Genomic DNA, 10404 nt, shown 5'->3' on the forward strand with positions numbered 1-10404 from the left:
CCATGTTGTCTGATTGTAAGTTTAGAATATTTGTTTGAAGGGATGAACATTAGGCTCATATTGAAAAGAGCAAAGTGCTTATTGTCATTTTGCCCTTTATGTAGTATTCTCAACTGTACTTTCAAAACACATAAATATGATATTAATGGCATATAAAATGGCATTTCATTTTCATTCAGTTTAATGTTCAACAAGAAATAAAGAATCCACACCTTGCCGTCGCATCAAGCACATGAATACATGTAACAGTTAATTACCATTAGTCAATTGATATGATCAATCAACATTAGATCAACTCATTAATCAATAACTTGCATCCCTACGCATTGCACTACTTTCTGATTGAACATTATCCATTTGCCCCTTTTTCATTTGTTGAACATGAGAAGTACTGAACTGGAACTACACTGTTTCTGAATAAAGATTCATACACTGTCCATACACATCTGTAATAAAAATCCCTTCTTGGTTCTGGTACCTATCAAACTTGGTCCACTGCTGCCCTCCATAGAGCGCCAGATAACAGAAAGCTAAATAAAAGCATCAGTAACCTTAGTCTTACTATGGATTGTTGAAAACAGTGATGTAAACTCATTAATAATGTGCCCCACCTCACCATAAATGCCTAATATTTATGGTGAGGTGGGGCACATTAAGGTGAGAGCCATGTCAAAAACAGCCATAAAAGGAGGATGGACTCTAGTAAACCTTGCAATTATTCAACAACCCTTTATCCACAGTGAGAACAATGGGAAGCTATATATATTTTACAACAAATAGAGGTTACCAACTGAAGTATTCACATAAAGACTGAAACTGACACAAATGGAACACAAAATAAAGGTTTCTGTGGTGACTCACAAACAGTGGATGGAAAAACAGTGAACTGGCAACCGCAACCTGACCCTGCAACAATAAGGATGCAGACAAATACAAGAAAATCTGTCTCTCTTGTGTCCAATGGAGTCATAAAATTGGAATGAGCAACTTAAAACCGACCCTATAATTCACCCAGCGATAAAAAATATAACTACTGGGAGAAAGGAAATAAGTGACTCATGTCAGCAGTGTCATAAAAGTCTTTATGCCTTGCAACCTCTTTCATATTGTTCTGGGTTCTAGCGGGGAAGGTCTCTGAGGGGTTTGTCAAACCAAACCATTTCTTACCAGTCAGAACATGCCATGACCTCTTTGTCTAGCCTCTCGGAAACACCAACGGGAAAGTTCTGCTTCTCCCACATCCCAAACTTTGTCTGAAAGAGTCATGACCAAATGATTATAAAATTCACTCTGCATTCCTCATAATAGAGTTATCAGAGTAGAAGCCATACATGTATTTACCTAGAATTATAGTATGAAAGCTCAGTGAAATAACTGGTCAATCAGTGTGTCAGTGTATTTCACATATTTTGTTGCTTCAGTATCAATTAAAAGCAGATTTAAGGAATATTTTTCTTTAACTATACTTACTGTATATTGTACCTTAAATTGGTTTTGTTTAATTTTGTTATACATTTTTGTATAGTAAAAATAATTGGGAGATATGATATAGGAACACAAAATGAACTAGAACTGCACCCAGTTCTCTGCTGGTTCCTCACAGCAGATACAGCAGGTATTTGTGCTCTTGGAACCGGGACACCCTGCAGTTCCATGATCCACTTTGCAGTCATATGATCTGATCTGTGGCCAAATGTCTTGGACACTCGGGTGAATAGCAGTGCAGAACTGTCCACTGACCACTACCTGGTGGTGAGTTGACTCTGGTAGTGGATGCCGGTCAGACCTGCCAGGCCCAAAAGTTTTATGAGGGTCTGCTGAGTACGTCTGGCAGAGTGAGATGGAGCTTTCCTTCCTGGAGGTGGGATGAAGGTGATTTTGTTGACAGAAAATCCTTTCATAGCATCATCACACAGGTAAGTGAGTTACACTTACCTGACACTTATATTCAGGATTTACATGCTGCCAACTACAAACACTTAATATGTGCCTTAACAAATCATGTTGCTTCCGATGGTCTGTGATGCTGATTGCATCTTCAGCAACATGAAGACAAAATAGGCTGGCACTGTCCATGACTCCTGGATGATTCAGGCATCTACAATTAACCAGCGACTATTAAATTATGATGCCAATTCACCCGACTATTGCTGGTTTGAGGTGCAAAATTTTTTGTTATTGTTGCTTTTGCTTTGAAGATATAGATGATGATCTCTGATAACCTCTGGAAGCTTTTTAAATATCTTAACAATAATAGCAACACAGCAACACATTTTACTGCACCAGCCAGCACAAACTGAGCACAAACATTTGACACCCATTTTGTAAGATTTGAATAAGGTGTAGGGGCCAACTTCATTCAGATGGTAAGGATGTACGTTAATGTGGCAGACAAGCCTGAACATCTATGACTGTTTGTCTCTGCTGGTGTGATGCATCCTCTGACCTCATGTCCTCTGTGCCCTCCCCACACACACTCAGGGGTCTGCTTGCTCTGTTGGTTTGAGATAAACAAACTATTGTGCTTCATTCTTTCAGCACCATCTCTCTCTCTCTCTTTCTGGGTGTGTGTATGCATGCGTGTGTGTGTGGGTGTGAGCATGCGTGTGTGTGAATTCAAACAAAACTTTGCCCTCCACAACAACCCTCAAGCATATTTAATGTTGGATCAGTTCTGAAATCCATATACCCATTCGTTTTCTTCTGCTAATCCAAGATCAGGTCACTGGGGTAACAGACCTACGACTGACACGCCTCAGAAACACACTGACGCTAATTCTGGGGTATCGCAAGCTTGTCCCAGTCCGGAAGGCATACATAGTCTGTCTCTGACAACCATAACAGGAAACAAGGTTTTTACCCTGCACAATCTGTTTTTAAGTACAATCAAGTAATTTTATGACATAATCTACACAAACTCTAGAGGAGCCATTCCCTTACAAGATAAGGGTTTATAAAAGAATGAATAACTATTAGATTATGTGACAAGAAATAAAGAATTTTACATTAGGTTAAGAAACTTTAAATGCTTGTGGTGTGTTAAGATAAATCCATTTGCCAACATCATGTAACTTTTGTTTGTACTTTATTTCTTGTGTTTTACTTCATGGGTTTTAAAACATGTTTCAGTTCTTCACTTCAAGCACAAGATGAGCTGGAAAGTCTGACCTGATAATGTTCTGCACACTGTTCTCTGCCTGACCTCTGACCTCAAAAGGGCGGCTCGCTGACAAGGACATTTTTTAAAACTGCAGAAAGGCTTACGTTGGGTTTTAACATTTTTTTCTCATTACTAATTTTTGTCAGTGTTATAAAACATTGAAAAAAATGTCAGATTTGCTGATGTTAACAAGTAGTTTTGTAAAATGATTGGTAACTCTGGCATATCTCTTTTAGTACTTTAAACTTTAACTTGTAGTTGTGTGTTATTTGCAGCAGCAATCTTTCAATAGGAAACTACTTGTTGAATGGTACCATATGTAAAGCAGAAATGGAATGCTAAAGATTGATTTTGATCTCATTCTTTTTCTCTTTTTCTCTCAGTCTTGAGGTGGATCTTGGATTGTTTTATCTCGATTTTGGTCTCATTCGACAAACTGGGTCAAGACTGGTTTGAGATGTGTGGTTTTTGTCAAGATTACAAAAATAAATCTGCCTTCTTGTCTTGACCTGCAGAAGTACTACAGTTTTGCTACTGATGAAATCGTGCTGCATGTGATACTAGACGGTGTTTGGTTCTTTGATTTAAAAGACCACGTCTATGTATTCACAGTCTAGCTATTTGCCAAGCAAATACCTGCAACCTGACTGCAGAAAATTCTCACATTTGATTTTGAAACACTTTAAGCATTTGAAGAAAGGAAAGGGGAAATAAAAAAAAACACCCAAGCATGTAATGCTCTGACCATCTGGGAGTGATCAGACAAGAAGTCTGCTCTCCAATACCAAAGATACGTAGAAACAGACAGTGACTATTTTGAGCTTTTATCGTCAACAACATACCATTCGGCTTGACAAAAAACTTAGGGGGACGAAGCACCACCTTCCAGGTCTAGCTCGCCTTTGGAGCTGCAGTTTCCAAGTCAAGCCAATTTTTGCATGGTGGATCCCCCAGCCTACCACCCCCCCCTGCAATTCCCCTTCTAGGCTCCTTCAAACTAGCAGCACTAACAATTCTCAAACACCTGGTGGAACTGTGCATATCCGAAGCTCATTATCATTATTATTATTATTATTGTTATTGTTATTATTATTATATGTTTCTCAGTCCAGTGTTGATGAACGTTTGCAAATGCTTAGCAGAGGCACTGGCTCAAGAAAAAAAAAGAAAACCTTCAAGCAAAGCATTTGTACTTGGATGGATGGATGCAGTATTGAGCAAAAGCACTTGAAAAAAAACACAATTATCAAAACTTACTTTTTCCAAATTAATACAACTCAATAGAATGAGGTTTTCAACTACAAATTCCAAATAACTTACTCAAAATAAGTGTTAATAATAATTTTCTGAAAACTGATTGAAGTCAGTTTACTAATTCCATTTAAGTACAATTTTGCATTTACAGTGTAGAAAGTTTAATTTTACTTGATTCTAAAATGGTTTAATCTTAAAGTAATTTCGAAAGACTTAACAAATGCTAGTGTTTGTGTATGTCACTGTGTGTATTTTGGAGAGAGAGGGTGATGAGGTGACGATTGAGCTCGCCACCCAGGCTTCAGGACAGGCATCCTTGGACCACGAGGGTATGAAGAGGAGCAGGAGGTAGAGTCTGTTTACATGTTTGGATATCCTAGAGGGTCTCTAAAGGTCACCAGATGCAGATTCCAACCAGAAAACGCCGGCTGGGATTCAAACCACGTCCTTTCTGCTCCAAGGCCACAGTTCCGGATAACTACTTATCCTTTTTATGTACAACTGTTGTCTATCCCTTCTTTTTTCCGCGTGATACTGGGCTGATCCTTTGCAGGGTAACACAGATATATTTAACCATACTCCCACAAACTCCCTTTTAAGTACAAATTAATAAGGACAATTAGTTCAACATACATGGTGAAACCCAATAGGACATCTTAATAACAAAAATAAGTAGAAATAAGTTATTTTTGGAAAACATCATGTCTAACAATTAATTACACTGAGAAATTAATTTTTGAAGTAATAACTCAATTGTTTTAAGTGCAGCACAAACTTCAAGACATGATTAATATTTCAACTTTCTTACATTGACTCATTTTTGGTTAAGTTGACTTTACGTCTAAAATGTAAATCCAGACTGGATTATTTATGGATCATTTCTGCCTATCATTTTTTCACAAGATTGTCTTTACTTTTTGTTTATCAATCAAAATGTGCTGAACAAGTAAAATTTAAAATTCATCCAAATGTTTTTTTAATGATCTGCTACAGAAATCAAGTTAATGTTCAACGAACAAGCAGAAAAAAACACCTACAGGCTACCCTATGTTGTTGGAGTATAAATAAAGTAACATACTGCACATTAATCTTACAATAATGTCTAAGGCGTATTTTAGGGGTTGTAGTGTCTGTGTTGTTTTTCATTGCTTGTTTTCCATTCCCAGCTTATCAGGGTTTGGCCATGGAACCTTCCAGGTGAAAGTGAAAGCATATTTGACTCATAGACCCATTCTGTGCTTATAAACAAAGATGGATGCACTTTGTGGCAAAAGTGCATTATCTGCAAAAGACTGTGAAACCGACTTTAAAAAATTACCTTCAACAAGAGGCAATCGGTTTCCAGATCCATGGACATTTACTGAATGGATGGATTGAAACAGAGAGAGAGAAAGAGAGAGAGAGAGAGACAAAGAGAGAGAGAGAGAGAGAGAGAGAGAGAGAGAGAGAGAGAGAGAGAGAGAGAGAGAGAGAGAGAGAGAGAGAGAGAGAGAGAGAGAGAGAGAGAGAGAGAGAGAGAGAGAGAGAGAAATATTTTGTAGAGACAGATCTGGGATGAAAAGATGCTTGAACAGTTCAGTTTTTGCTGCAACACAATGCATCAAACTGCACCATGTCAAATACTTTCTCTATCTACAGTCAGGCAGAGTTGCTGCGCTTAGAGCCAAAAGAAAAAACCTTCATGCAGGGCTGGTCTAATGTTGAATGAGGCCTTGAGCAGAATTTGACTTGGGGCCCTTCTTGCTGGTAAGAACATCAGCACCACTAACAGTCTTTCACCTGTGTTGAAACCATTAAATCAAATTTAACAATATTAACATTTTCAATGAACAAAAGTTACATTTCTGTATCTGTGGTCTGTGCTAAAATGTTAGCATTCATGGAGTTCCTGAAGGCCTGGCAGCCTTAAGCAGCTGCTTAGTTCATTTATGCCTTGAGCCAGTTCTAAATGTGAGTCAGTACAGATTTCACACACTAACATTTCTTGTTTTGAAAACTTTATTTTGTTTTTAGCTGTTTGCATAAATTCTTTGAGTAAGCTTATTTTATTTCAGTGTAGAATAATAGGAATTCTACATGCGGTTAAGTTGCACTCAAATTGTGGGATAGCTAATCAACCCAGTGACCCAGAAAACGTTGCAATTCTACACATTATCACTTCTAATTGCTTATAAAAGCAAAAGAAAGAATCCACCCTCAAAGGATTGACAGAAGAGATTTATTTGAGGTAGTTTTACGTAGAAAACAGGACATGATTGGAAGTCTGTTTAAGGCGATAATACTAATAAAACTGCTCTCACCTAAAATAAAATAAAATAAAATAAAATCAGTACATTAAAATATTATGTTTACATACATATTTCTGCTTTCTAAGGCCAACAATGGTCGACGTGGGCAAAGCTGGTTACAGATGTGAATTGAACATTTAAAGAGTTCATTCTGAGGATTCTCAAGTTGTGAAGGATTTTCATCAGATCAAAACATTTTGCTAAATTGAGAAAACATCTTTGCAAATCGTCACTGAAATCTTTAGGGTTAGTCTCGGAAAATTCTGGAAAGCTAAGAATTAAAAAATATTGTTCACATTTGCAGATTTTTAAAAAAATGTCACCCTTTTGTCACTATTGTCAAGTTTTGGATACCTGGACAAACACATGCGGGTGAGCTAGATCTCTTTTATTATTGTTGTTGTTTTGCTATTAATAAAAATTAAGTGATGAAAAAAATCATAAAAGCAGATTTCAGACACAAATGTATTGATTAATGTAAACTGTTTGGCAAAAATGTAATAAAATAAGATGCGCAGAATCCAAGAAAGTATGTGTAGTGCATAGACAACTGATGGAGGAAAAGAGCAAAATTAATAATAAAAAACCAAACAAACAGAGGGTCGGTGCAAGTGTGGAGAACGGAAATGTATTTCTGGATCACAGTAATAAAAAGTGTTGGTCTCCAGTGACGCTCAGTCTACGTCTCGGAGCTCGGCGACGCTCCCGGAGAGGTGGATACAGAAGAGTGGTCCGTGTCCTCCAAGTCCTTCACAAACCCGCCGCGGGTCTCAGAGGAGTAGGCGCGCGCAGCAGTGCCCGCTCCTTCCCGCTCGCGTTTCTTCTGCTTCATCCGTCTATTCTGGAACCAGATCTTCACCTGGGTCTCGTTCAGTTCCAGGGTGGCGGCGATCTCCACGCGCCGCGCCCGCGTCAGGTACTTGCTGAAGTGGAACTCCTTCTCCAGCTCCGTCAGCTGCCGCGTGCTGAAGTTGGTTCGCATGGCGTTGTTGTGAACTCCAGTGAGACCAAAGTCCGACACTTTGACTGAGAACAAGGGAACAATATGTCACATTTTTAATTGGCTTACTTTATTTCATGAATATTAATTTAAATAGCACGTATAAAAAATTTAAATAGATAAATTATCCATTTGCATAAATTCTCGATCTCTCGTGTCTGATTTGAGTCATTTCACAATCCTATTCAAATAATCAACATTTAATAAATATCTGGTTGGACTTCCAACATTTGCCTGAATTAATCTGGATTTATTTTTCATCCAAGTGTTCGGGGATTTTTATCCTAATTCCAAGTTGTATGAAAAGTATAGACATGTAATTAAAAAGCCAGAACAGCCGGGCATGGGGAGCTGAGGCAGGACACTTTGTTTAAACAGATAATAGCAGGACTTCCTGTGGAGAAATAACCCGTCTGGTAGATCAATTTGAAAGAGAGAGAGAGAGAAAGAGAGAGCAGCAGAGTGATCAGATGTCGAGCCAACGCCGTGCCACCAAACCTGTTTTTTTTCTTCCTGTGAAAAATCTCAAAACTTATCTATCTATCTATCTATCTATCTATCTATCTATCTATCTATCTATCTATCTATCTATCTATCTATCTATCTATCTATCTATCTATCTATCTATCTATCTATCTATCTATCTATCTATCTATCTATCTATCTATCTATCTATCTATCTATCTATCTATCTATCTATCTATCTATCTATACATTGTTTTACCCGCTAAATAAACATTTATTTATTCGTAAATAAATAAATAAATAAATAAATAAATAAATAAATAAATAAATAAATAAATAAATAAATAACTCACCGCCTGTTTTCGGGGGATTCCTCTTCACCTTCATCCAGTCAAAGGTTTGCCCCTGTCCCGACTGCTGACTGCCCTCTTCTTCCCTCCCTCGGTCCTGGGATGCCGCCAGTTCTCCATATCCTCCTGCTTGCGGCAGCCCCAGGTAAGCCACTGTTTCCAGACCCCCGCCAATCTGCTGCGGGTACTGAGAGCTGGCAAGAGGGCCCTGCGGCCCGCAATACGACCCCGGAAGAGCGCTGTAGCTGGGACCGACAGCTGGGGTGGAAGTTGGAAAGGCTGATTGATGGTAGTAAGTGGAGGCCACCGACTCCTCCAGAAAATACTGAGGCTGGACGGAGCTGGGAGGACCCGTGATGGCTACATACTCTGAGTTTGTAACACACGCCTGACCTGCGTAGGCCCCGGATGTGCATCCACTGCCATTTGTATACTGAGTCAATAATCCACTCTGAGAGCTTTGGTTCTGGTGATGTTGGAAGCCGTTGTGTGTGTGCTGTTGATGCTCCAGATGATTTATTGGATGCTGATGATGATGCTGGCCCACTCCTCCGGTCTCGTGCGCTCCTCCAATGTCCGCTGCGGTGTTTCCGTACACCCCTCCGTCTGCGCTGTACCCGCTGTCACCGCCGGCCCCGTTCACCGGGACAGAGGAGCCGCTGAGGCCCGTGTGGAGGGACCCGGGGGTCACTGAGAGGCCATGGTGCTGATCCAGAGGAAGGTGGTGGTGATGCAGATGATGATGATGATATCCAGGTTTAGGGGCAGGATAAGATCCGCTGCCTGGTCGGTTACAAATAGAGTATTCCACAAAGGAGTTCATGTTGTCCATGAAGACCCGTGAAACTGAAAGTTCTCCTTAAGCAAGAACGAGCCAACGAAAGGCGGAAATAAAAACTATGTCTAAAAAAACGGGGTGGGAGGAGGGGGAATCAAATCAGACAATAAAAATGTTTTCAAATGTCATCATCATAATAAAGAAAATATACGGAACAGTTGGGAAAAAGAGAGGCCAAATAAATGAGCTGAAACCAGCTGAAAAAGCGAAACCATCACACCCCAAACAGCCGAGTCACACATGAATCATGTCCTCTGGTCTGCTGCGCTTCAGGCCGTTGATGCGTGAACGGAGGGCCCTGCTGTCACTCAACCTGCAGTTTCCTGAAGCTCGTCGGTGCCCGCACAGAACAACGCGAGAAGACGCGCAAGACTTGAGACGCCTCTTTCCTCGCTTTCCCTCAATTCTGCTCCATTTTTACTTTTTCCTTCTGCTGCTCTACTTTTCCTCTTCTTCTATTCTCTGTCTTCCTCTCCTTTGTGTTACATGTTTTCCCACTTCTTTTCTTCTCTTCTACCTCTGTCGGGGGGTCACGTGACATGTCGCCTATGGTGACCAGGGCAGAAGTTGTCAGCTGGCCACACTAGCGAGAGAAACAGTATTCGTTGGTGTGTGTGTGCGTGTGTGCGCGCCCGCGCGCGTGTGTGTGCTCGTGCGTGGCGGGGGAAGTACAGAAGGTCGGGATTCTCAGAAAAAGTGGAGTTTATGTGCGCGCGCGTTGGTTCTGGCGCACACGCCTCATCCATCACTCTGCGTGGCATTAGCACGACAAAGAGGCTTCAATCAAACCGGCCCATCAATCTGATATCAGCGCGGATCTGTCAGAGTAAAGAGAGGGCCGCAGAATAAAAGAGGAGCCCTGAGCTGGTTTGCAGACCTCCTCCCAACAAAATGCTCCCAGAGAAGAACAGAGCAGAGCAGAACAGAACAGAACACATCTGAAAAAGCCAAAGATACAAAGGTACAGGACTCCACCATGCAGAGACAGCCTGAGGGATTCCTCCAGGCTCATGAGTTTCCATTTTTTCTTGACGTGTCTTTTACAGTTA

The 10404-nt window shown here is 40.3% G+C and overlaps 1 protein-coding gene across 1 annotated transcript; it reads right to left on the reverse strand.

The window, feature by feature from the left end:
- Positions 1-6618: 6618 nt before the first annotated feature.
- On the reverse strand, positions 6619-9349 carry hoxb1a (homeobox B1a). The gene is made up of 2 exons (XM_055035907.1): positions 8524-9349; positions 6619-7728 (listed from the first exon to the last, which is right to left on the reverse strand). The coding sequence occupies exons 1-2, from the start codon at positions 9347-9349 to the stop codon at positions 7382-7384; spliced, it is 1173 nt and encodes a 390-aa protein (XP_054891882.1). The 3' UTR covers positions 6619-7381.
- Between the last annotated feature and the right edge of the window lie 1055 nt (positions 9350-10404).

The sequence above is a fragment of the Poeciliopsis prolifica genome, unplaced genomic scaffold, assembly GCF_027474105.1.
Source record: "Poeciliopsis prolifica strain line A6 unplaced genomic scaffold, Auburn_PproV2 SCAFFOLD010, whole genome shotgun sequence".
In the NCBI taxonomy this organism is placed as follows: Eukaryota; Metazoa; Chordata; class Actinopteri; order Cyprinodontiformes; family Poeciliidae; genus Poeciliopsis; species Poeciliopsis prolifica.